A 26,653-nucleotide genomic window follows, 5' to 3' on the forward strand; every position below is an offset into this window, starting at 1 on the left:
TGTCAAAGTGCTTCTCAAATGCAGGTTCTTTTTATTTTCTGCAAATTACAGAAGACGAAACTGAGATTAGGAAAGGCGTAGAGGCCTGATCCTTTGCCCAGGGGTGTAGCAAAATCCCCTCTTTAACCACAGGGCCAGACAAGACCCCGTTATAAAGAAGCTGGTTTACTTTCACGGGAGCTGGGACAGACCTGTCTGTCCCCACCTGCAAAAATTTATAGAAAACTCTTGGCAAGTGCAGCTACTTTAAAACCTTGATGCAAACCTAAATGACACCTCGTTTCTTACGGATCTCTTGAGTAGATCCTTAAACACCTTGTCAGGAGAAGAAAATGAGGCTTGGTCAGTGGTTTGGGCATACCTGCAGGCTATCTTAATGAAAACGAAACTCAATGAAACCGTTAAAGCTTCTGTTAATAAAATTTCTATCATGTTCTCTTTTCTACCTTTTGTCTTAATTTCATGATGCTTTTAGGGACTCAGATCTCCCAGCTCCCACTGGGGAAGCTAAAATCAGCCAAGAGCGGGGTGGGAGAGCATTTGAGCAAAGAAGGGGGCTACGGTGTCTTAAAATCCCCATCTCTAGTGGGGGCTTGGGGGGATTTCCCCCCCCACCCTGCGATGGGAAGAAGGAAAACAGGGAGGGAAACACCTTGCAGAGGGGCTGGGGGTGCCTTGTCCTCCCCCCCCCCCCACCCCAAAATCCCCATCCCATGCAGCAAGGTGCATCACTGGGGCCAAGATCTGCCCCCCCCCCCCAGCCTGGGCTGACGGACCCAGGCATCCTGCCGGGGCCCGCCCCTTCCCACCCTCCTCCTCCTCCTCCTCCTCCTCCTCCTCCTCCCCGGGGCTATATAGGGATGCGCGGCCGGTGTTTCTCTTACTCGCCGGCTGCACCGGGGCTGCGGAGCCGGGTGCCTTTCTCCATCTCATGGCCCTGGCCGGGACCTGACCACCCACTCCGCAATGAAGACCATCATCGCTGCCTACTCCGGGGTGCTGCGAGGTACCGGGGGGTGTAGGGGGGGCCGGTAGAGGTGGGTCCCGGTGCCGGGAGGATGCTGCGGTTAGAGGGGGGAGCAGCATCCCGGCGGTACAAGGTGCGGAGCAGGGTGGAAGCAGCACCGAAAGGCTTAGCTTTATTTATTATATTGCCCTTCTTCTTCCTGCCTGCAGGAGTGGTTGTTTAAGAGGGGGAAGGAGGGGGGGGGGGGGGGGAAGCAATGTGCAATGGCGGGGAGGCTGGCTGCAGCTTTTCTTAGGGGTGAGGATTACAGCTCTCTGCGCAGGTTTTGCTTTTTAGCGAGCTCGGAGGGTCGGGCTGCTTTCCTGAAGCTGTCGCAAAAGGCTCTGGTTTATCTAAAAGTGAGTTTGCACCCTGGCAAGATGTGGGCGTGTGGCACTTGCTGAAAAATGAGCCTTTTTTTTTTTTCTTTTCCTCCTTGTGATGATAGGAAGGAAAGCGTAGTAGTTCTATCAACGCTGCATGGCCGGTAAAATTCACTGTTGCAGCCTTATTTTGTAATACTGTGTTCCCCACACCTACATCACCAGGGGAGGAGAAAAAAAAGCATTGCTATTTGTTGTTGTTTTGTAACGCGGAGCTGAAGATTCAGTGTGAAAGCAAGGTTTTATGTTAGCAAGTACAGCCAAGTTTGCTTTTACAACCCTCTGTGCTGGTAAGTCACTCTGCCATCATGGGCAGAGCTGCTGCAGATGCTGAACGCTTCCTGCTGCAGGCTGAAACATGTAGGTTAAAGATGTTGAAGAAACAATATGGGAAATCCCAAATTGCAAGCTCCCTTGCGTGCTTGTAAAAGCAGCTCTAGGGATCTTGCAGGAATAAATTCAACAAGTCTAAATATTTTGCTCGATAGAGTCTCGTACCCCTCCTGCAGGGTGCTGGTGTAGAGAAGTGTCAGGACTTGCAAATAGCGGGGGCTTTGCAGGAAAATGCACTTGGACAAGAATTTACCCTGTGCCTTGTGGGAGGATCCTTGAGTGATCGCTTGGTCTGTGTTGCAAAAGACTTTCTGCCCTGAAAAAGCAAATGCTAATTCCTCCTGGGGTGAAGAGACCTGTGAAATGGCTTGTTGATTAAGCAAATCATTAGCAGAGCTAAGAGGACCTGAACCTGGTGAATTAACCCCTAAGCTCTTGCTTTTGCACCGTGTCCTGCCCAGTCCTGCGTGTAGAGCTGCTGGTGCTCATCGCTGTCAGAAAGATGTGGCACCCGCTGATGTTAGAGATGGATCTATAGGATCAGTTGTGAACAGATTGGGGAAAAGATCTGCGTGTGTTTCCCATGCTCAGATCTGGTCCTTTAAGTAACTCAGCTTGCTTATACAACTAGCAGAAGACAAGTGATGTTTTGAGTTGAGAGAGGTCATTTGAATTAACAGCATGTGAACTGTTAAATTGAGAGCTAACTGCAAGCCAAGTACAGAGAATAAATCATTCAGGAGACCTATAAAATATGTAGGGCTGACCCGAGACCTCAGTGGCCACCTTGTTGGCACTGGTGTGTTAATGATGGATCTAGGACACGTGCATAATTCAAAATGGAGTGTGGTTTAGGGACAGTGATTGGCCTCATCTCTAGATAATCCTGCTTAGCGATGGAAAGCTGTCTTAACTCTCCTCGGGTCAGTTTTCCTCTGAGGCACCTTGTGGGGGTCCTGCAGTGATATTTGTGCTTCCTTACTCATTTCTTCATGTGCTTCTGCCTGGGGAGATGTTGCCTTGGCGACTGCAGCATCCACCAACGCAACCCCTTGCCAGTTCTGTAGCCTGCCATGGGCAACACAGTGCAGGACCAGCTTCAAAGCCTGCCTGTTCAAAGCAAAAGCCAGGTGCCTGGCAGAGGAGCTCAGACTCAGGCTGGGCTTTGGGGATGATGACGTGAGACCCTGCAGATCAAAGATGGGCAGAGGTGATGTGGTGCAGCAGTTCATGCACGGGACCTCACATGCTCCTTGATCATGTTAGATAACGTCCCGCACTACGTGGGATACTTAGAACAAACCCACTGGACTTTTTTTTTTCCTACCTCCCTGAATGTCTTTTCCAAGTATCTTGCCTGTGCAAAGGGCTGACTTTTGTGGGGTGAGAGTCTGAATGGCTCATACTGTCCCTTAGTCTTCAGTCGTCTTGCTTGCCTGGCATCTGGCTTTGTCCCAGTGCTTGTGAATTTGGCTGAAAGTCTGATCCTATTTAAAAACAAGCAAAAAAACACCAAAACCAAAAGGTGCAGGCGTCTGCCTTTCTATCCATCCCTGTGTGTATGGAGGGGAACTTTCTTGGACACCAACCCAGTATTGCAAAAAACCAGAGCAGACCTTGGACCAATGCCTAGGCTTGGATGATGCTTTGAGACACTCTGGTTGGGTAGGAAGGGTTGTCTCCTCATCTTGACCTGACCCACTTTGGCCATAGGCTGTCCAGGCGCTCTCCTCCTTGTGTGTGGCAGATCAGCAAGGAGGTGCTCCACTCGCCTGGGGAAGGATGCTAGTGTGGCTGGAGCACTTAAGGGCTGTCCTTTGCTGAAGTATCTTTTCTAATCTTGTTCGATCTTACAGAAGTTTGGGGTGAGGAAGATGATTTTGCTTAACTTTCCCTTGGAGTTAGCCTTATGGTGCACCTGAGGTTTGGCAGACCTCACTTCTGCTTTGGGGGGAGACCTGGGGGCTCCTGTTTTGGGAGTACGGCGTCACTGCTAGCTGTGGTGTGGTGTCTCCTCTTGACAAAACTGCCTGGGAGGTAGAGGTCTGGACTTGTTCATGACTGAGCCCTTCTTTCAGAGCTCCTTCATGCCTCTCCTGGACACACCGATAAGATGTAGTAGAATGGTTCCCTCTCTCTTGTCTAGAGCTATTAAGTCTTGCTGACTTAAATCTAAAACTGTTGGCTGGTCTAGGGCAGCTGGCTCTACACTCATGGTTACATCACTTTAACCTGCATACAGCTGTGACTGTTGAGACTGGAGGTGAAGTTCAGTGCTGTGAGTAAATGCAGATCTAACATGAGATAAATGATATAAACTTATTTATTTGCTACGCAGAATCCCAGCTCCTTTCTAAAGGGGCTGAAATAAATGTTGTTGTCACATGTCCCTGTTAACTATGTTGTTGACCTCCAGACGTAGGCATTCTTTACCGCAGATAAAGATAATACTGCAGGATTGTTGAGTAGTCTCCTGGAGCATGAGCAAACTGCTATACAGCTGTGTACAGGGCAGCATAACTATACCCCACACTGGTAATTCATGATTCTCTAACGAATGATTCACTAGCTAGTACCACTAACAACAAAGCTGGAGGTGGAGAGAGCTTGTGCAGTGCAGCTGGGGCACCTCAGTGAACCTCAGACACAGAATAACTTGTGTTGCTCAAGGGGTTTTACAGCTGTCACATTTGATGTAGCAGCTTGCTGTGCAGACTCCTGCTCTTGCATGGGAGGCTGGGTGCTCACGAGTATCCTAGTATTGGTCTGTTCATCTAATCTAGCTTTGGTACGCCTCCAGTGTCAGCTTCGCTGCCAAATACGTAGCTCAAAACGTCCATTTGCACCTTATGCTTTGGAGGCTCTAATTTGGTTTTCCTCTAAATAAGCTCTGTGATGCAGTATAATTCTTGGCCAAGAATTAACATGCTAATTGTCTTGAAAAGGTAGCAGATGAAGCTTGGCTTTAACAAGCTTTCAGTGTATTTTTAACTATCTGTAACGCTTGTACTTCCTCTCAGCTAATTTATTTGGCGGCTGCTTAATTAAGTGCTGTCGATTGGGTTTTCTGGTGCCCAAGTGTGAAGTCCTGTTTACTCTCACTCCTGGGACCTTTGATTCTGCCTCCCTGCCTAGGTAAATCATGGTGTTTGAGCACTTCATCTGAAATAAACGGTGCTGGAAGTGCACCAGATGCTGTCCCTAGCTGAGTCTGTGTTGCAGGCATGAGTCAGATGCTTGGTCAAACCCTTCATTGGCTCCAGGATCTCCTTGGTAGCATCTCCTGTGTTTGGTTGCTGGAATTAAATGATAAAAGTGTAGTAAGCCCATCCCCAGTTGGGGGACAGCTGGCTAATGCCACTGAGCTTCCCTGGAAGGCTGCAGATGGCTGCTATCACTGAGCAGCAGTGAGGTCTCCTGGAGAAGTCACTACTCTGGCTGTCTTAACAAGTAGCATCCTTGAGGGCCATGCATGGCTTAGTGCAGGGAGTTATCCCACCAGTACTCCAGGGCACGAGCTGCAGTGTGAGTTGAGGGGCTCAGGATTGCATCTGAGACCAAGCAAGCCGTTGCTAAGATCTCTACTGTGTAGACACGGGTTGCTAAGGCTGGGACCCCAAACAGTCGGGCTGTCCAGTTCTGGAATGGGTGCCCTGGAAAACCCTCCAGGGGCTGCGCTGGGTGGCCAGCACAGGATAAGCAACTGTCTTCAGCAGTAGAAGATGGAGGTCTGTGTTCCTCCAGGATTCAAAATATTTCCTTGGGAGAAGACTGATACAAATGGATACCAAAGGCTGGGGTATACAGTATCCTTCTGCCTCAAAGTTAATCATAAGTATGTCTAATGGGCCTATTAAGCTTGGTTATTAGGCTAATGTATTTCCTGAAAGTTAGAGAAATGGCCTTTCCTATGCTTAATTCCCCTTGGGGTTTTTAATATGTGACTGATGCTTGGTGTGGGCCCACAGGTGAGCCCTTAAAAGGAAGGGTTTTCTTTAAAGAACTGAACCCAAGTATCAGTATTGGGTTATTCTGCTCTGGCTGAGTCCCAAAAACCACACTTCTGTTGACTTGTCAAAGCTCTTCTGCTCTGTGTCACCAGTAACCGGCCTGGTTCTCCGGAGCATGGAGGGTCTTCCCAAAAATGCCTCCTGGCTACTACAGCTGAAGGAGAAAGGAGGCAAGGCTTGTGTGGAGGGTTGAATGCACAGAGTGTGAAGTCTGGCATGATGAACAGCAAGCTCAGGACTGGCTGGAAATGGCTGTCTCACCACTAAAATCGAATTTCCCAGCCTGCAGTTGATGCACTGGGTCCATCTGGAGTGTGCAGGTGGTTGGTGCAGGCAGCACGCACAGGCAGATGCACTTGCCAGCTGACACCTCTGCCCATTCCCACAGTCCTTTCCGTTGCCACTGGACTTCTTTTATGTCCTTAACTGGCAATTAAATGTTAATACTATTCGGCCCATAGTAACCACTGGCTTTTCTGGTGTTCAGAATCTTGATCTCTGTGAAGGATGTTTTTGCTTTCAGCAAATAACTGCCCCAGGACACCACTTGTCCAAGGGCAGGTGCTCAGCTGCCTGCTCAGAGCTGTCTGCCAAACCTGTGCCTTCCCTCTGTCTGCAAGAGTTGAACGTTGCCACAAAAAGCTTAATGTGGTTCGCGGAAACAAGCTGACAGGTTGACTTATGCTACCCAATACGGGTCTATTTACAGGGCTAGCAATGCCTACAATTTGTTAAAGCATCTAGAAAATGCTGAAGTATGAATTCTCATCTGGAGGGATAAACAGTTGTTCTCTTTGGGGGAAGAGGATAGGGATTTAGCTGATCCAAGGCTGGAGTGTTGGATTCATCAATCCAAAGATGTTTTGGTAGTGTAAGTGCAGGTGCTGGAAGGATAAATTACATGAGGCTGGGCTTTTATTATGGATCACAAATCATCTCTAAGACTTTTGGCTTATTTTGAGGACACAGAGATATGGCCAGTGATACCACTAGTGCTAAAAGCTTCCTTTAAACTTGTATCTAGTAGTCCTCAGACCATGTGAGGTCTGTCTGTGGGCAATTTTGTAAGCCAGGTTTTTAGGACAGCAAGTCCCTAGAGCTGCAGTAGAGGCTGCCTCTAGGCTGTGGCCCCTCAGCAGGAATGACAGATTTCTCTTACCCTTGGACAGGAGACTCTGACTTTGTTTTTAAAAAAAAAGGGGGGTGGAGTTTATCACTCACCCCAAATTTGGGGATTTACTGCCAAATGTGGTGAGCTGCGGCATGGGATTTCTGAGTTTTCCTGCTTAGGTACTCTAGTGTTGCAAATCAGCGCATGGTGACAGTTTAACTCAACACATTCTCCTGTCTCATCTCAAATGAGAGAGATACTTACTGAATTCACTCTTAATACTGTACTATGTTATCTTGTAAAGAACTGCCTTCAACTATAGCTGCTGCTTCAAGACTGGATTAGTGCTGTAGGCTTCAGTTCACTGGCAGTTGCAGTGACATGATCTATCCTTGACCAAAACTTGGTCTGCTTGGGGTAGTTAATGCCCAACCCATTGCTAGGATTGTTCATTCGATGTAGACTAAGCAGAGCCGAGGGTCTGAGCTGGGTGGGATGGCTCTAGATTTAGGCTGCAGTCTCTGGTGTGGCTTCTTGTTGTCCTTTACTAGCAGAAAATGCTCAGGAAGGCACGTAGCTGTCAGGCTTACCATTAAATGGCATTTAAGAGGGGCAGCAAAGAAGCTGCAAAACGAATACAGCGGTTCTGCAGATGCAGCTACTGTGCATTAGTCCTATTGCCTAGACTATCAGCAAGGGCAACAGTTCGCAAAGACTGCAGAGATGCTTCACATATTGAAAGGATACATCAGTGAAAATTCCTTTGTAGAAACTACCAAAAATTCTAGGACCTGCCTATATGTAGAGAAGAAGCTCTTTTCCATCGCTTTCATTTGACGAAGTGCGAGCACTCGCTGTGGTATCACCACTAGCAGTGTCACGTCTTGCCAGCAACAGCAAAGACTGAACCCATTCGATATAATAGCTGCTTAGCAGCATCGCATCCCTTCTAATAACAGGCTGGTCCTTAAACAGAAAAGGAAATATGTAAACACACCTCCTGGCTTGTTCATAGGCCAGCAGCTTGATTTGCATTTTAGCCGGTTATTACGGTGCTTGTAAAAATAAAGTAATGAAGAGAAGTGAAGGAAAACCCACTTGCAAGTGCTCCTTTCTGGAGGTGGTTGAGCATATCGGCAAACGCTGCAGTGGGCGGTTCCTCATATAGAAATCAAGTCTTTCACTTCAATTTTTTTACTTGGTTTTCTCCCCACTTGAATAGCTTAAGCTTCTAAAGAGTGGCTTTCAACTCCTTCTGTCCTCATTTACTGCTTTAGAAACACTGTGATAGTTTTCCTTACCCTTGGAGCTGTGGATCCTTGGGGTCGTGGGTTGAGGTGTTGCTCAACCAGCCCTTGAGCTGTGCTGTGTAAGGCTGGAGTGCAGAGCTTTCCTTGAACACGCAGGTAGGAGTTGTGCAACAGAGCTGGTGAAGGGTGCACGAGCAACAGTTCAGACCACAGCCTGGTGTGTGCTTGCCTGTGGTTTGGGACAGCTCGTCTTTATCTTATGGTGAACTCATGGGTTTCCCTCTTGTCAAACACCATGTCCAGGAACTGGCAGTTTGAAGCAGGGGCATGTGTTAGGACCATGTGTTCATGTCCTCTGCACTTTTAAGGTCAAGTGAATAGAGGCTTGCTCAGGTGGGAACTGATGTTACCCATTAATCCCCTCCAGTATCCCCCAAACAGCTGGATGGTTGCAGATAGCAACCCTTCCCCTTCCAGGATGCTTAAACTCCATGGGAAATATTAGCCTTTGACAAGCCTTGCTCTAAAAGCGAACTGCACAAACATTGATTTAAAGCCTCCTATCTGAAAGGAAAATATTGTTATCTTTGCTCAGTGTGCAAATGTAACTTTACTTTTTTTTTCTTAGGCACGGGATCGAGCATTCTTTCTGCTCTGCAGGATTTGTTCTGGCTATCTAAATCCAAAGTAGAGAAGCAACTCCAGATCATCTCTGTCCTGCAATGGGTTCTCACTTTCCTTATCATGGGTAAGTAACAACTTTTGGCCTAAAGCAAAGCTTTTTTTTGCCTTAATTCTGGAAGAATTTTAAAGCAAAAATGTTAACTTTTACAGAGCATTAACTATTGGCTGTGCACTGCAGCAGCACAGTTCCTGGGGTGTGTGGATATTGTAAAGCACGCTTGCATACTTCGTTATTTTGGCAATAAATGACTTTACCGGGTTCTAGAAAAACACAGGAGCTATGGAAAGACCTACTGATGTTTTGCTCATGTCTCTGTCTACCGTACAAATAAGAGATTTCCAATTGCTTCAGTCTTACCTGACTCACTCGTGGGAATGTCCACAGAGAAGAAATTTCTTAGAAGCAACTGGTAACTGATGCAACTGATTGCAACAGGAGTGACTTCCTCTTGGCTTGGTCTCCTTCCAAGAGGTACCAGAGATGGGCAAGAAGTGTTTGTTAGATCAGCAAAATAGTAAAGACTGTTTGTCTCTGGGTACTTCTGTTATGTGAAGCCTCAGGCTGCTCTGCTCCATAGTATTGTTGATAACTAAACTGGAGAGAGATGCTGATTGCAGTCAGTCAAGCAAGTCTCACTGTTCCTTCCCAATTTAGCGTGTGCTAAAATGGCAACATCATTTGTGGGTGGGTTCTCTGGCACCCTGGTGGGATGGCTGGTGTAGAGCTGGTGTAATGTGTGGAAGATTTGTGTAGCTGTGGAAGAAACCCCCCTGGGGTGGGCTACAAAGAAATCTTGATGCTCATAAAGTCTTGCTCTTGCCTGGTGAAGCAGCTGCCCTACCTGGAGATACTATAGAAGAGAGACTTGGAGAAACCACGAAGGGGAAGTTGAGGTACTTCAAAGCAGGTAGCTTTAGAGGAAGCTGTCTCAGTCCTACATAAGGGGTTTTTAGCCAAATCCGATTTGATTGAGGATTAATGACATCAGATTGAGACTAAGACTTCAGTATAGAAGGGTCAAAAGGCAAGGGGCTCTTAATGCAAGTGTAAATGCAGACCAAAACCTGATGCAACCTTGTTTTCTTCTCTTTCTTGGACCTATCCAGGTGTTGCTTGCACTTTAATCCTCATGTACATACTGTGCACAGATTGCTGGGCAATTGCTGCTCTATATTTAGCCTGGCTGGTATTTGACTGGAATACACCAAAGAAAGGTAAATATTGCGGGATAGATCCTTGCTGTTTAAGTGTCCCCGTCCTCATATTTGGACAGAGAAGCACTTCCTTATAATGGGTGACTTCCCTTCTTAATGGGACTTGGCCAAATCACTGACCAAAAGCATTATTCAGTGAAGCAGACAAATGTCAGCCCTCAGCATAAGCTGTGACTGCAGGTTTTATTGATGCTGAGGGTAATACAAGGTAATATTCACTAATATCATGCCACTGTTGGCTTTTAGCAACATGTTTATAAGGCTTAGGTTCTTCCTGTAGGTCAAAGATCTACATGAAGATTCAAGACCTTGCTGTCCTCTCCAGCTCTTGCAAGGTTCAGATTATGGCGTGACTAAGATGTGGCTCCCCTATGGAGTCAGTGTTGCTGCAAATAAAGCAGAAGACTGGTTCAGAGAACACCCTGTAGAAACCAGCTCTGAGAACCCACTACAGCAATGGCATCAAGCTTTGGCAACTCCTTTCACAGCCAGATTAGCACAATTCTCCATTGCTTCAAGACCACTGAAATCATCCAGGATCGTGGCCCTTCCCAAAGGATGAATCTGAGGTTAACATTGAGCTGTTTCTAGCTTGAATTGTCCATTGCCCAACTAAACAGATTATCAAGTCGGAGCCTGCCCTGAATTTGTAGTCAGGCCTTAATTAGCTTGGAGTACCCTGAAGTCCTGAGCATGGATGGTTTCACCTGATCTTAGTGAAAGATGCAGGTGTCCCACTTAGAGAAATGAAATTGTTGATTTCTCTAGTGAGACAGCAAACTATCTGGAGTCCTCTAGGCTTCTTGGTGGCCACCCATGTGGAAAGAGCTTTGAAAACATGATTTTTTTTTTTTTCTCTTCAGGTGGAAGAAGATCCCAATGGGTGAGAAATTGGGCTATATGGAGGTACTTCAGGGATTATTTTCCAATAAGAGTAAGTAACAGTTTAACTCTATGCATTGGGACTTAACTGTTTTAGACTGACTTGTAGTAACCCCTGCGGAGATGATGTTGTACCTACACTAGTCTATCTGTGACACTGAACTGTAAGCAGGACATGGCTGACATACCAGTGCCATACTACTGCTTGGAGAAGCTGTGCTTATGAAATCTGAAAGGCATCACCACTGATGGTATCATGATTTATAGAAGCTGCTGCTTCTGATGGTCTTATCACCAGACTTCTTGAGGCAATCTGCCCTGTAGCAGTCAGGCTCCCTGCTCATCTCTCCAACTTCTCTTCTGTGCTGCAGCAGTCCTGTGTTGTGCCTAGCCCTACCTCTGTTCCCCTCTTGTAAATCTAGCTCAGTTTTGGTCTGTTTTCCAGTTATACCCTAGCAGTGTATTGCGTAAGAATAGTTGGGAGCCTTGGGCACCAAAAATCCTACCACTTCACAGGGAGCAGTGAAATCAGCTCTGAAGTCTAGCTGCTTTGGGGAAGAGGGGTTTCCAGCACTGGAAATAGCTCCAGTTCTCCAGCCTGTAACTTGTTCACCTTCTGCTTGTATTTTCCCTGCTAGTTCAGATGTGTCGCAGACAGAGGACAGGGCTGCCAGTCTGCTCTGGGGACTGCAGAATTAGCTGAAGGACTTGAAAGGGAGCAGGGGCCAAATTCAGCTAGGAGGGAACTTGATCCTCTTTGGAAGGACAGACAGCTGAAAGGACTATTATGTAAGGCTGTTGGCAAGTTTTATTCAGCCTGAGCAAAAGGGAGGGACCTAGCCATGGCTTTTGATGAGCTACCCATCCCTGAGGTAGTCCAGCCTCAGAAAGCAGTAGGGAATCCAGTTCCAGCAGGAAGCCAAAGCGGCACGGACTGGATTCCTCCTTTGCAAAGTCACTTGAACTCTCAGGGTGCCTGAACGTGCTGCTGGTGAACAAACCTCTTGCTGCTGTTAGCAGGTAATTCTTGGCAAGCGTAGGGGTACATGGAAAAATAATACTCTACAACTGCACAGGCTGCAAGTGGCTGGTCAACACAGGTCTCATAGCTAATGGGGAACAGAGCAGGCCCGAGTGGTGAAGACAGGTCTCAAATGTGTTGTCTTCTAGCACAAAGTCCTCAGTACTGCAACAAACCCTGCCTTCTTGATATTGCTGAAGGCTAAAATGGGCTAGTTTTTCCTGGGGACTTGATTCAAGAGGGTCACCAGTAATGGCTGGTGCCGTTGTTTCACCACTCCTTTGACATATTTAGCTTCTGTCTTCACGGAAACATGCTCTGCACCAGCCATGCGGGTCAGATCCACTGTAGACATTAGAAGTTTGTCAAACAGTTGGGTTGTTCACGTAGATTGAGAGATGAGATTGGGCAGATAAACTGAACTTCTCTGCTGTTTTTAGGTAAATACTTGCTAGTTCATGCAATCCATTCGCGAGAACCCCTTATGGCTGTCATTCCTTTGTCACGAAGCGGGTAGAGTTGTGCGAGGTTTGCAGAGCCCACTGGTAAATGGTATGCAAAGGGCAGAACACGAGGGCTGACAGCTGTGGGATAACTCCTGCAGCTGCTGTGGGGCAACAGCCAGCTGGCTGCATGGTTGTTAGAAGCTGCTACAGGGATCCTGGGGCTGTGAGGTGCTCGAGGTGGTTGTCCGCAATTACGGGACTGATCTTACAGGATGCACCATAAATATTCTCTCTTGTAAGGAGTGGTACCAACCACCAGAATGGCTTAGGCTTGAACTTGCTAAGAGCACGGGAACTCCTTGGATAAACTATTTACCTGTCTTCAGTCAAAAGGGAGACGGGTCTAGAGAGGATCACTTGTTTAAATCCTCTGTCTGCAAAATTCACCTTGACTGGATCCAGAACTCTGTGTGTAATGGCTTAGCAGGGCTTGGTTTGTCCCCCTGGCTCGTGGTTTGTTGGGATAGTCATCTGCTGCACCTCATCCTGTGCCATGTGTCCACTGAGCACTGTGAGGACAGGTTACACCAGTGACAATCTCACCAGCGGCACTTGTAATGCTAAACTCAGCCTCTGCAAGCTCTGCACATAGAGCTGTGCTAGCTGCATCCATATCTGCACAGGTACCACCTGCATTAGGAGTAAAATCTGAGCTAATATCCTATTCCAGGAAATAAATACGAAGCAGTTTTGCAGATTTTTTTTTCCAAAACCCTAAGGCCACCTCCCCAGGAAGAAGGACCCAACTCCCAGTGGGTGATAACTGTAGCACCAAAAGCTTGGGAGGGGAGGCCTCTTAGTATAATGTCCTCACTGGCTGCAGATCTGAAGGCCAGGGTTTCCTCGTACCTGGCTGGTGTGAGCTCAGTCTTGAGGATGCAGGCTGGATCTGGCCAGACTGAAATGCCACCAGTATTGACCTCTGACAAAGCTGTATGCTCGAACTTGTGGCCAGGTCTGCTGCATCCCTCCATGGCTCTACCTGCTGGCATCAGGCTTGCTTTATCGGAGTAGCTGCATGAGCAGCAGGCTCTGCTCTGACATTTATGCTGATTAGGCTTGGTCTCCACCTGAGTCAGCAGTGCTTCCTGGCCTGAAACACCAGTAGGACTATTGTACCCAGGAGATACCAGGTCGTGTTTTGTAATACCAGGTGGATTTGGGAACCAGCCTGAATCTGGCTCAATTCCTCAGCATAAACAGAGGTTGTCCACATTCCCTGGGGCTTCATGCAGCTGCTCTGACAGTAATAAGCTATTTTAGGGCACTAGAAGCTTAAGTTTGTCTGCTGCTTAGTGGCTGGCCTTGCAAATAGTGCTTTAAGCAGTGCCTGAAGCAGCTGAGGAAGCTTCCAGAGAGCTAAATCCTGGTGCTGAACTGCTGGCTAAAGCTCAAGCTCTTGCAGGTGTGAGCATGTTGCTGTGTGCCTGGCTGGACTCAACCCTGTTGCTGCAGAGGCAGGCAAGGTCCCAGCAGCCTCCTGAGCGCATCCTGCTGATCTGAGGATGTCATGTTGGAAGTGCCACAATCTAAAGGTCTTCTGTAGGTAAAGCAGCCATCGCCTGAGCACGTGAACACAGCTACTGCTTATCTCCATAGGCAATAGCACTTCAGATAGCAATGACTGCAGACCTTTGGCTCACCTTTGTCAAGCAGTGAGCGTTTCAGATGTGTGCTGTGAGACCACCTCAGTCTCCTGCTGAGCTGGGAGAGTCGGCAGTGTGCCAGAGCAGGGACTGTTGCAAGACTGACTTTTTTTTTTTGCAGCGTTTGTCTTGCACTCTGTGGCTTGGCTGGCTTCCTGGCAAAGCTTCTCCTTTGTTGTTGTAGATGACTTACAGAGTGGAAATGGAGGCTTTTGCTTCCTGTGTGTGATGTAGTGCAGTTGGTAATACTGAGAGCCTGGAGGGGTCTTCAGGTCCTGGCCTGCATGGCTGGGAAGGTGAGATAATTTCTTCCATAGGGCTGCTGTGTGTGATGCAGCTAATTGCAATTGTTTGGTTGTTTTGCAAGCTTATACGCTCACTACTGCTGCTTGGATTCTGCAGGATGAGCTCTAACTTTCTGCTTTCTGCATGCTTCTGTGGTCACTGTGCTGCTCAGCTTGCAGGTAGGCTGAGCACCCACCTAGACCACTCATTTTCATCCTGCTCTTTGCTGGCTCCTGGTGCTGAGGAGCAGTATCTCTGCAGTCCCCTTTCTCCACGCTTGAATGTGCTACTTACTCATCCTGTTCCTCCAAATAACATTGGCAATACTGCTCTTTGGGCGTATCGGGCACTCAAATATTAACACTAGTTTAACTGTAATTGCACTGCTTTATTGCTTCTGTAAGCAGGCTTAGATCTGTTTAAAGAAATCTGTTATTACTAGAGCAGATGGATGGACCTTTGCTCCCACTGAAACAGGTTTGGTCGCAGAGAGCAGCTGGGAACAGCCGTGTTCGTGCAGCGGGGTGAAGGTCCAGCTTCACCCCCAGCACTATAATCATCCGGCTGGGATGCAGCAGGGACCTGCTGCCTCTGTCTCATCATGGGAGCAGTGAGCCTTCAGGGAGCTGAGGGCTGTGTGGGACTAGAGGAGACCTTGAAGGCAGAAAGAAAAACCTGTTGGAGGTTCAGAAGAGAGTTACACAAGTGCTGGCAAATGACAGCTACAGCAATTCCTTAGGCCAGCCTGATAAGGCAGCCCAGCAGCTCAGTGTTTGCTTGTCAAGGGGAAAGGTGCAAGAAAACTAGGAGTGAGTGATCAGCCTCCTAAGGAAAGCTTCAGTCTTGCTTGAGACCAGAAATAAGTGATTACCAGAAATTATTGCTTCTGGATTAAGTTTAGGGAGACATGAAGGCTCTGCCTTTGGTGTTGGCAGGTCAGACCCTGGGCTGAGTTTATGCATTAGCAGATCTAAGACCTGCGCCACTGGCAAATAAGTACACAAACCTGTCTGATGCCTGGCACTCTTTGGTTGCCCTGGCTTGACTTGGGTGGAGGAAGACATGTTTGCCTTCTGTGAACCCATCTGTTGTGGGACAACCTGTGGAGGGCAGTGGCAGCCTGTGTGGGACAAACTGGGGAAAAGCACATCTATATGAATGCCAGGCTGACTCTCATACCTGTAAATCCTTGTTGTGAGCATTTGATTCTCATTGAGTCTCCAGCGCTGCTCAGATATTCCCCTTCTGCCTTGCCACGGGTGGGGTGTGCAGGTGAGTTGGTTCCCTGCATACCCCTTGCCTTGCTCGTGCACTACTTGTGCAAGTGGTGTGGGTGAGCGTGGTGGGTATCACCAACCCTGTGCCTCCAAAACAGGAGGTCTTGGAAAGCAAACACAGAGCGATAAGGCTGCAGCTTAGCTGGGGCTCGTACAAGGTATGCAAGCAATGGGCTCCGCTGGGAACTGGGTGTCCTCGCACGTGGTGGAGGGGCTGGAGCAGGGTGCTTGCCATGGCTAGCAGCATGTCGTCTGTATGAGAGCAGATGCGTGCCTCTGCCAAGCTCTGCTTACAAATGCCTCGTGCTCCAGCGTGACAAGGACAAACCCTCTGTTTCAGCCGGCTTCCTTTTAAAGCAGCTGTGCTTGGGGCAGGTGAAGGATGAGGCTTGGAGCCTGGAAACCACCACCCTGCTCTGACCAGAGCTCTAAGGAGGAGTGTCTGCCACTGGTCCGACCAGGCCATGTGTGTCTGTGGCCACCAGGCCTTGAGTCTCTCCTACAACTGAGCAAGAGCTGACAGATGGAAGGGTTGCTTACTGTATCATTGCTTTTTTTTTTTTTTTTCCCCCTCCACTCTTTCCTGGAGAGTGGTTTCCAGCCTGTACTCTGGGAGCCCTGTTTGTCCTAGGGACAGCCATCCCACCCTGGAGAGTGAAAGCAAAGTCATCTACTAATTGGGCAAGAAGGGAAAGCGGGGGGAAAAGGATGACTTGGTGTGACACAGGCCATGGGGCTCTACAGAGCTGCTGCAACCACAAGCATCTGCAGACACTTCCTGGAGACCTACGTGACCTCAAAGCTAGATGAAAGCGTGGAGAGGGGTAGTCAACTTGCTTAACCTGCTGCTGTCACGCCTGTGTTGCAGCTGCTGTCTTAAACAGCACAAGTGCTGTAGCCTCATCTAGGGACAGCGGTGGGAACGTGGGGAGGAGGGAATCGAATTCCTGGGCACGCTGCTTCAGTGCGTTGCAATGGCACTTCAGCTCCATGGAGCATGATTCAACAAAACGGACTCACTTACTGCCAAAGCACTCCTTGGCCAAGACAGTGGGGTATGTAATGCTGATGTGACGTCTTGGAAGTCCGTGCTTTGTCCTATAGGAGCTGACACAGTGACCTTTGCGTATACAATTAGAGGGATGGGGTGCAGTTGTTTAGCACCTCATGCTGAAGGTGCAGCTGGGGCTTCTAGGTCCTGCCCCAGTCTGAGAGCTGCTGGGGTGTTGCAGTCAGCAAAAACTGGCACCGTTGCAGCCTGAAAAAAAATTAAAGTTGATCCCTACTTCTGTAGGGTGATGCAGCAGTCCTGCTGTACACTTACTCAGACTGCTTGTGTACTGCCAGGGGAAGATGCTCTGATGCATGGGATGCTGCTGCTACTTATAACATCAAAAAAATCCTCTGGCAGTAGTGGTACCAGGGCATGGGTTGCGCTGTGCACGGCTACGACAGCTTTGGAGTGTCTATGCTGTGCAAACAGATGAGTAAATGGTTAGGAATATTGCACAACCCCAAACCTGCTCCTGGAGCATGTCCTGCAGAAATTGGAGCACTGCTGTGGAAGGCTTGAGGTGTCTTGGTGGCCTGTTGGTGCGTAGGCCAGAGCAAAACCTCTTGAAAGGAGGGATAGTTTCCAGTGGTAAGCCACCCTTCTGCACATTTTCCCTCTTGGAGGGTGGCCAGCAGGCATATGAAGTGGTTGGGTCCTTTTTCAATTATTAAGCAAACTTGCTTCTGTTACGGGACACTGATTTTTATTTTTTTTTTTTCCCTCATACTGGGATGTGTGCCACTAACGTGCTGAGAGAGGGCCTGGAAGGAGGCGTAGCTGTGGCTACAGGGCCATGAAGAACTTGGTTGGTTTAGGCAAGAGGCTTGCAAGAATACCTTTGAGAGGAGTAGGGAAACAAAGGGGACAGGCTACTGCAACCCAACCCTTATTCCTGCTAGGCTGGCAGTCTTCTTGTGTCTAAGAACAGCCTGTTTGTTCTGCTCCCTCTGCTTGGGGAACTGAAGGCTAAGTGGCTGCTCTTACCACAGCCTCTGAAATCCAGGATAGCCCATACCCCAGCTCTTGGGCTGTTCTCCCTGGTGGGAAGAGAGACAAAAGCTGGGGACTTTGACTTTTTTTTCTCCATTCTTTCTTATTACCTGAAAATATCTGTCTTCATGTGAGCTCACTCTTTTCTTTCCCAGCTGGTTAAAACCCACAATCTGCTGACCACCAGGAATTACATTTTTGGGTACCATCCACATGGCATCATGGGCTTGGGTGCCTTTTGCAACTTCAGCACAGAGGCCACGGGTGTCAGCCAAAAATTCCCTGGGATCCGACCATACCTTGCTACCCTGGCTGGGAACTTCAGGATGCCCATTTTGAGGGACTACTTAATGTCTGGTGGTAAGTGCAAGCACACTGTGTTCCTTCTACTCATACCCTTGCATCTGAGCTGTCTTCCCCTCTTTCAAGTGAAAAGCTGTGGCAGAAGCTCATGTAACCGCTTCTCTCTGGTAGCATCACACAAACATTGCTTTTCCTATAGTTGTCAAGAGGAAGCTGTGAATAGCTTGGGCTGCGGGGACTGCTGCTCCTCTGCATTCATCCTTAACTCAAGGACACTCTTGTCCAAAGGCATAGTAAAGATATCTGGCATCTGTAGTTGTGGGTGTGGAAGACGGAGATGTGGAAGCAAGTTGTCCTAGTTATCATTAGGAGGTACTGGTAGATGAAGAAGTTGCGCTGACTGAAAATATAAAGTATTCATTAGCCTTTGAAATGTGAATACTATGGCTAGCTAGCTCTGCTCCCGGGCTCACTACCACATGAGCTGTCACACATCTAGGTCTTATGGTGGTGATAGATGCCGTCTTCACCCAACCACATTTTTAGGTGCCTACCAGGAGTAAAGAGTCTGGGGTATTGCATGGTTTCAGCTGTTCAGAAGAGCCCCTTGCCTGAATATATTCCTATAGGTGGGTCACAGGGATTAGGCAGTGATATAAATTTGCTGAATTACATTAATAGGTCTGTCCTAACGGATTCCAGTATTTTAATGATGGAGGGCTTCTAGGTTATGACTGGCCAGAGGAAGCAGTGTTGACAGCCTTGAGAGACAGTGTTCTTGCATGGCCTGAGGTTCCATTTCAGAGTGAGGATGCCTGTCGGTTGAGTAGAAATGAGGGAGTAACGTTTAAAGACCACAAATTGAACAGTCCAGTCCCCTGTTTGCTGTTCCTGGAACAGATTCACCAATAAATGACTTTAAAATGGATATCTTAATGTAGTATTTTGGCTGAATCTTGACTCATGGCTGGGGAGAGGACAGGAGTAGCTGTACTTGGCTCTGACTTGCTAGGTTTGACTGTTTCCAAGATTACTGCCTTAATTTGGTGAGGGAGAAGAAAACTAACTGGATCTGGTGCAGAAAAGGTGTTTGTCCCTGCCTAGGAAGGGCAGTATCTCAAGCTGGTTTCTATCTTCCTGCACCAGATGGAAGCTGCTGTGTGAAGTCCAGAATTCCCATAATCTGGGAATTCCACAGGACAGCAGTGCACGAGAAGCTGGGATCTATTGCGTCTGTAAACTTGGTTCATGTGTTGCTTAAGTTTCCGCGCAGCATCAGCCTTTCTATATTTTAAAAAAACATGTTCAATCTGCTCAAGAAGACTGGTAGATGAATCTTGTGGCCAGCCAGAGCTGCTCTGCTCCTTTTGGAAGGAAGGTGGGAGTAGACATTAGCGACATCATTGCTGACAGGGCTGGCTTGGCTATCCCTGAGCATTACAGTTAAATCAGTGGGAAATTCTGCTTCCTCTGTACCTAGGGTTTAAGTAAAGCTATAGGTGTGATCTCTTGGACAAAGTTAACTTTCTGAAAGCCATAATTTGTCTTCACTTTCCTCTACTGGAACTTAAGGGTGTCACTACAAAGGCTTTAACATCACTTGGGAAGTGCTGACAGTTCCCTCAATCCTTTGTTTTGTGGATGAACCACTTCAGGTGAAATCCTAACAAATATTACTGTACCAATACACACACTTAGCTGGTTTACAACCAACTGTTGCATATTACAATGTTTTACAGCCTACTAGAGCTCCAGCAGGGATCCTCTAAGGCATGAGGAGATGGCCAGAAAATCTTATATACTGTATAAATGTGCTAAAGAGCACACTTCAGCAATTGCCACTTGTCTGTGTGTCTCTGCATTTTTTGGAAGAAGGATTTCAATGCTCAGTGCTGTGAGCAGGCGCAATCTCCTTCTGCTAACAAGTGTGAAATGGCTGAGCATAAATCTGTGCTGCCCTGTTAGCCAGGGCTGTGTAGTCAGTGAGTGTTGGTGTGCAGAATGGGAGAAGTACGAAGGCTTCTGGCTGTCCTATGGAGCAGCAAGCATAGCCTGAGCCTTTCAAAGGAAACATGGGATCAGAGAGAGATGTAGCTGTGCTGAAAGAAATGAGTTTTTCATCTTCAAATCCAGCTGACCTGTCTCAAGTGAGGTCTGCTCCCCTGTGGCCTGGAGCTGGGATTAGGTGGTGACCTTGATGGCCAGACACACGTGAAGGCTTGCAGACTTGCCCTGTATAACTTCATGGGACCCATTCATCATTTAGTTCTTCGTTCAAGTGATGACTACCATGAGACGTGCAGAATCAGCTTCTAAAATTAAATTGTGTAATACTGCCCTTCCTAGTGCAATGACCTTAAGTACTCAACACAGCTCAGATGTGTTATGTGGATGGGAATGTACATGACGGCATCTCACTCTCCTTGGCTTATCATGGCCAAAAATGTGAGGCATGAGCAAGCTCTGACAATAACTGTAGGATAAAAGCATGAGTTTCAGGAGTAGTGAATCAAACTTCTTAGCATTTTTAGAGCAATAGAGTAGAAATTAAGGGTACCCTCTTTCATTGGGCTGAATGGTAAGATCCCTGGAGTGGGGACTGGTGCTTTAGGGCAGGGATTGCTTTGTAAAGCTGAAGTGCTGTGACTGGTAGTGCAGTCCTGTCCATTCCAGTGTGGGATAGAGGGAAAGACCTTCCCAGACACTTGTCTCAGAGTATGGACTTAGCTGAGCACTCTGTCCCATACATCTCTTCCTTCCCAGGACAGCAAATATTGTGCTCTTGCCATGCAAGAGCTTGATGTTATTTCAGAAAAATGAATTAATTTAAAAATTAATAATCTGTCTCAGAAAGGCTTGTCCATTTATTCTTTTTGTATCACTAAAGCATTGTCCCAAAGGACAGCCTATTCCACTACTTGGTTTTGCTGAGGAACTGGTCAAATTCAGACTCCCATCCATCAAAATAACACAACCGCTTTGCTTCCCCCCCTAAGGATAAACCAGCTTCTACTGCAACCTTTACTTGGAGGGAGGATGTCTTAAACAATTGCTGTTAGCATCACTAAGCACAGAAGAAAATCCTTGCTGAAGCCTTTTGTGTTAAGGGCAACTTTTTGAGGTAGTGTTGGCGGAATTTGTTTATGACCAAGTCTAGTGCTGTCCAGGTCTAATAACTGCTTGTTTAGTTGAGGAACAGGTTGCCTGATAATACACCCAATCCTCTGTGGCCACAGGGAAGCTGGGCAACTCAACTTGCAGTCAAGGCACAAACTTTTTGCTACAAGAATGGCTGGTGTCTTCAGGATCATGTTAATCTTGCAGCTTGACCCTTTATGTCTGTTTCTTGGATATGCAGGTATATGTCCTGTGAACCGCGACAGCATAGACTACATCTTGTCCAAGAATGGCAGTGGCAATGCTATCATCATCGTGGTCGGAGGGGCAGCGGAGTCCCTGAACTGCACCCCAGGGAAGAACTCGGTGACGCTGAAAAACCGGAAAGGATTTGTGAAACTGGCTCTACGGCACGGGTAAGAGGCGACCTCAATGCCAGAGCAGTACTGCTAGCATATGAAAGGTGCTCTTGTCCTCCTGAAGCAGCTGATGTCTCGGATGGATTCTCCTTTCTGCAGTCTCACTGTGTTGTGTGGATGTATGTCCAGCGCATCAGCCACATGAGCCTGTCCTCTGGCTTCTGCCCTGGAGCGGGGGACAGGGGTAGGAAGATGTGTAGGACAGCAGGAGGCTTCCAGGGCAAGGAGAGGCAGGCGTCAGTAACCTGCATGGGGCATCACCTATGCAGCCCCTGTGATCTCCAGGGATCCCATGCGACTGAAAAGGGATGTCCGTCAAAAATCAGAGATGACAATATGGAAGCATATTCAGTGCCTGACTGGGTATTTCATGGTCCCATTGCCAGTACAATTCTCTTGCATGCCTTAAAAGTATATCTACTATATCATGTCAAGTCTGGCTGGCTTGTGTCAGTACCTTGTGCTGCAAACAAAGCTCTGGCCGATGAAATCTGCAAATGTGCAGCCTGAAAGAGTACACGGCAGTGAGTGTGGTGCTGCGGTATTGACTGCGGACCAGGGGTGCGGGGTCCTAACATCTTTCCATCTTTCTAGTGCGGACTTGGTTCCTGTCTACTCCTTTGGGGAGAATGAAGTGTACAAGCAGGTGATCTTCGAGGAGGGTTCCTGGGGAAGATGGGTTCAGAAGAAGTTTCAGAAGCACATTGGCTTTGCTCCATGCATCTTTCATGGCCGTGGCCTCTTCTCCTCCAACACCTGGGGTTTGTTACCCTACTCCAAGCCCATCACTACTGTTGGTAAGGTCTTGGTATAAATGTGCTATGTGCTTCTCTAGGTAGTAGCATACTTGAGTCTGTGCTGTACCCCTGCTCTAGCTTGGTCTTGGAGTCTTGACTATAAAACTCTGTTTTCCCTTCTATATGAAACCTTCCAGCACAGCTGAGAATGAGCTAGAAGAGTTTCCAGAGGCTACAAGCCTTCCATCATGCTCTACTGCCAGTTAGTTTTGCAAGTGAGCTCTTTTGGGGAAAAATTGTTGTAGCTGCTACCTTCTCTGGTCTTGGATGGCTAAAGTCAGAAGCAGCCCGTCCCCCCACGCTCCTAGGACTGGCAGCATGATGCTGTGTGATGGCTGAATCTTAAAGTCAACCCTAAAATTTTGCCTTTGAGTCTTCCAACCCAAAGCAGCAAGGCTTTGAGGGAGAGAAAAAGTGCTTTTTTTTTTTTTTGCTTTTGCAGTGTGTATAGGGGAACACACAAGAACTGCAGCTTTTAGTCTTGGTTCCTGTTAATTGAGGAGCAATTTATAACTTTGCTGTAAGCAGAAGCAAGTGGGACTTTCCAGCTACCTTGCGCAGTAGAGGCTCTGCACTGCTGGTATTTATGCAGCTAAAATGGCACGCTTGCCCTGGGTATCGCTGCAGATGCAATAAGGGGCCTGGTAGTGGGATGATTTTGCTTCAGAGCCTAGCAAAACTGGGAGAAACTGGGCAAACCTCTGCTATAATGGCACGCTGTGCTGTGCCAGGGTGGATGTGCTGAACTAGCACAGCGGTGGCCATAGAGGACAAATCTCCAGGTTGTACAGAGCATTCAACCTAACTTGCGGATCTTTCCCTTTTTTATCAGTTGGGGAGCCCATCACCGTCCCCAAAATTGATAATCCATCCCAGAGGGAAGTGGACTTCTACCACAGTATATACGTGAACTCCCTGATCAAACTCTTTGACAAGTATAAGAGCAAATTTGGCCTGCCAGAGACTGAGATCTTGGAAGTCAACTGAAGGGACTGGCTCAGCAGCATCTCCTTCTCTCAGAATCAACACATCTTCTCCAGGAGTCCAAGCTGTCATCGTGTACTTGAAAGCATGTGTGGGTGTATGTGTCTTTCAAAGAAAGTGTTTAAAGTATTGCTAGACCACTTTTAAAAATAAAAAGGCTTTACTTTGGATAAATCCCATTACAAATGTCTTTCTATCCAAAAAAAAAGCACAACTCCCCATTGCTGTGAGGATTTGGATGGGGGAAATGATTGCCTTTGTAATCTGCTATATAATGCTGTTGGATTGGCAGCAATGGATTAGAAGCATTCCTACAGCTACTGTACCCACTAGCCCAAGGTATTTTGGGAGAGTAGGATCCATCTGGTTTTCAGTCAAAAAAGCAGCAGGTTGATTTGACCGGGACGGCAGTATTACAGGCGTGTTGCACAAGAGCCATGTTGAGACATGCTTACATAGCACAAGGGCATTTCGGCTTTGGAAAAGCCCCTTCTGAAAGTACAAGCAGGTGGCCAAATCCCCTGGTGTGGCACCTACTGTGTGCAGTGCAGGAAACCAAAGGATATAGGTCTGGTGGACCTCAATCCATACAGCGTGGTGGATACTTTGGTGGCTGTAATTTCACCACTTGTATTTTTGAATGTCAGTTTAGAAGCAGGTCTGTCCCAGGTGCTGCTTGCATGGAGGCATGTAGCTGGAAATATGGGACTCCTTCATAGCCACAAAACTCCAAGGACAAGTTCTAGGAGCGGTGGGATGGTGCAAACGTGTGGCCCCAGTGTTGCAGACCCTTAGGGTAGCCTGTAGGGGTAAGTGCAGTGGGGCTATTCATGCAAGTGTTCTGGATCCCAAAAGCATTTGGGGAAAGCTAGGAATAACTTCTGCCCAAAGATGGCTTTTAAATATTCCGTCCAGTGAATGTAAAGGAGTAGCCTTTTCACGCATAGGATCTAAAGTGAGTGACTTTTTAAAGTGTTTATAAAATGTTTACGTGGATGTTAACACTGCTTGTAGTGAGATTTCTTCAGAGTACAACGTGTTTATGTGTAAACCTGAAACATTGCACTACTTGCATGTCTGACCTGCCTTTTCAACGGTTCAGTTGAGTGTATTTTGAGCTCAAAATGTGCCTTTCTTCCATGCAAGATGACGGTACTTCACATTCCTGGAATCTTGCCTCTAAAGATAAATGTTCATCTGTCATATTTGATAGACTATTGTATTATGGAGTATCAATTTTTGTACAAATTTCTAGAAATAAACTTGGGCAAAAATAGTGGGCTGCTTTGGTCTCTTTGGTGTTGCAGTGGTATGTGGCTGGGTTCATGTTACAGCGATTGTTTGTGTCATTGCAGCTGTGCCCTTGGCTTTTATGGGGAGAAAACTGGTCTGGCTGTCCAAAAGCAGACCCACGCTGATCTGCACTGTCCCTGCATGGGACACCCGGGACAGGCAAAGTAAGTCTTTCTGGTTTAAGGGTGGGTTTTTGCCTGTAGGTTTATGAGGAGCTAAGGCAGCCTATAGCTATGGACCTCCTTTACTGAGCAGATACAGAAAGTTCATGCCCTGTTGCTCCTTTCAGGAAATTACTTTGGATTTTGTTGCTGCCTAGCACACAAAGAGCTGGATTGCATCCCTGGTCCTCAGCTGAGGAAATTCTTCCAGCTCTTGTCAGAGCCCCCAGCCTTCTACCACTGGAGGTGCAAAGTGCTCCAGAAATAGCACACATTGCCACAAAGTTCATGTGGGCTCTTTTAGTAACAAGTGAGGGTTTAACCTGTTGTCTGTTGGGCTGGAGCTGGCCCGTGAGCTATGGAGGTGGTCCATCAATGCTGGCTGACTTTCACAGGCTGACGCTGCTGTTCTTCAAGGTGAAAGCCAAACTTATTCTTTGCCCTTTTCAGGCTTGGCCAATGGAGCTTGAAAGCCTCCTGCTCCAGAAGATAAACCTGGAGGTTTATCTCGCTTCCCCTTTTCCTCGCCCCTAGTAGAATTGATTTGGTTCTCTGTTTTCCGCTAGCAAACATTAAGGCTGGGATTCCAGTGACTTGTCTGGAAACGCACAGCAAGAAAAGCCATGAATGCTCTCCCCAAACCACTTTTGACAGTTTGTGACCAGACAAGTCACTAGAAACCACCCTTGGCACAAACTGGAGGCGGTCAGTTCTTGCAGAGCTTTTTCCAAGCAATGTTTTCAATTATCAAGTTTTATATCGAAGCACAGCTGCTGCTTGCAAATCCCCCTGAAGCAGAGGAGGGAGGGAGTTATTTCAAATAAGGATCCATTCCTGCGAAGGGCTGCACTAATCAATGTCCTGTAATTGTCAATACTGCAAGGTTGGACCAGCTCTGCCCAAAACTCTTGGCTGTGCTGGAAGTCCTGTTCATTAAGGTCTAACATGAGATTGCCACTGAGTATTGTTCTTTTCTACTTACCACCAGTCTATAAAAGGGGAATTTTTCCTTTGAATGTCATCTTGTGCCCAAGGTACCAGCCCAGGACATGCTAGTCTCATACAAGCTTCAACCACCCTTCCGAGCTGAGCTCATGGACAAATGACTCCTTCCAAGTTGTTTTTCTGCAGTTGGTTTTCCCTTCTCTTGCCAATCTTAGGAGTGTAGGGGTAAGAGCCTTACCTAAAATTCATCTCTGGCTTGTGGCGTGTTTAATGATTTTGATTTCCTACTTACGCTCTTGCCTATGTAACATAGAGGCTTCTTGGGGAGGGGCTGCAGTTGATGTACACAGCAGCCAGAACAAAAAAGATCATACTGTAAAATAACATAAATGTTAATAGAAGTTAAAGTTATCACCTCTGACTCAGTGGTGACCATGCTACATGTTGCTGGGACAGTGTCAGGATGGTATTGCTATACTCTTGCCTTCTTGTTGCCCAGGCGTCTTCCCTTGGCCATAACAAGAGGTAGGCTCCTGCCCATGATAGACCAGCCCTGATAAGGCTGTTCTTACGGTCTCTCTTGAGAAATGGGCATCTTTGCTTTCCTGTGGACCTGTCTTGCCTTTAGCTCAGCAACCTCCCCTTCCTCTGCTGCTGTTTAGCTTGATGTTAAGTACATTTCCACTTCTCCAGTGCTTTAAGACCTCCCTGTCCTCCTGACATTCCTCATTACATCTGCAAGAGTCCTGATAAATCCGTCCCATCCTCTGCACCGGGCTGTATCAGCCCTTTCTGGTTTCAGTCTTCTTGCACTCTTTTATTTGCCCCTTCCTGACAGATGCATTTCTCTTCCCTTCTTGCTAGGATTTGACTCACAAATTTGCATGTTAAAAAGAGAAAGAACGTAGCTTGGGGCCTTTCAACCTGTTTTTGTACCTGTTTGTGCCTCCTTACAGGCTGGAAGAGGGGACTTTACACTGC

At 47.4% G+C, this 26,653-nt stretch overlaps 1 protein-coding gene across 1 annotated transcript; it reads left to right on the plus strand.

Annotated features, from left to right (window-relative positions):
- The first annotated feature begins 917 nt into the window (after positions 1-917).
- DGAT2 (diacylglycerol O-acyltransferase 2) lies at positions 918-24,550 on the plus strand. Its single transcript, XM_050912496.1, has 8 exons — positions 918-1,006; positions 8,722-8,841; positions 9,885-9,992; positions 10,856-10,926; positions 17,809-18,013; positions 21,315-21,489; positions 22,087-22,289; positions 23,122-24,550. The coding sequence occupies exons 1-8, from the start codon at positions 967-969 to the stop codon at positions 23,274-23,276; spliced, it is 1,077 nt and encodes a 358-aa protein (XP_050768453.1). The 5' UTR covers positions 918-966; the 3' UTR covers positions 23,277-24,550.
- The last annotated feature ends 2,103 nt before the right edge of the window (positions 24,551-26,653 follow it).

Source organism: Gymnogyps californianus, chromosome 1 (genome assembly GCF_018139145.2).
Source record: "Gymnogyps californianus isolate 813 chromosome 1, ASM1813914v2, whole genome shotgun sequence".
NCBI classification, from domain to species: Eukaryota; Metazoa; Chordata; class Aves; order Accipitriformes; family Cathartidae; genus Gymnogyps; species Gymnogyps californianus.

Bases quoted from the DNA above. Each gene is read 5' to 3' on its own strand.
- DGAT2 (XM_050912496.1), top strand. From the start codon at position 967: ATGAAGACCATCATCGCTGCCTACTCCGGGGTGCTGCGAG. The intron at 9,993-10,855 runs GTAAATATTGCG...TTTTCTCTTCAG, and splicing joins CTGGAATACACCAAAGAAAG to GTGGAAGAAGATCCCAATGG. The intron at 22,290-23,121 runs GTAAGGTCTTGG...CTTTTTTATCAG, and splicing joins CAAGCCCATCACTACTGTTG to TTGGGGAGCCCATCACCGTC.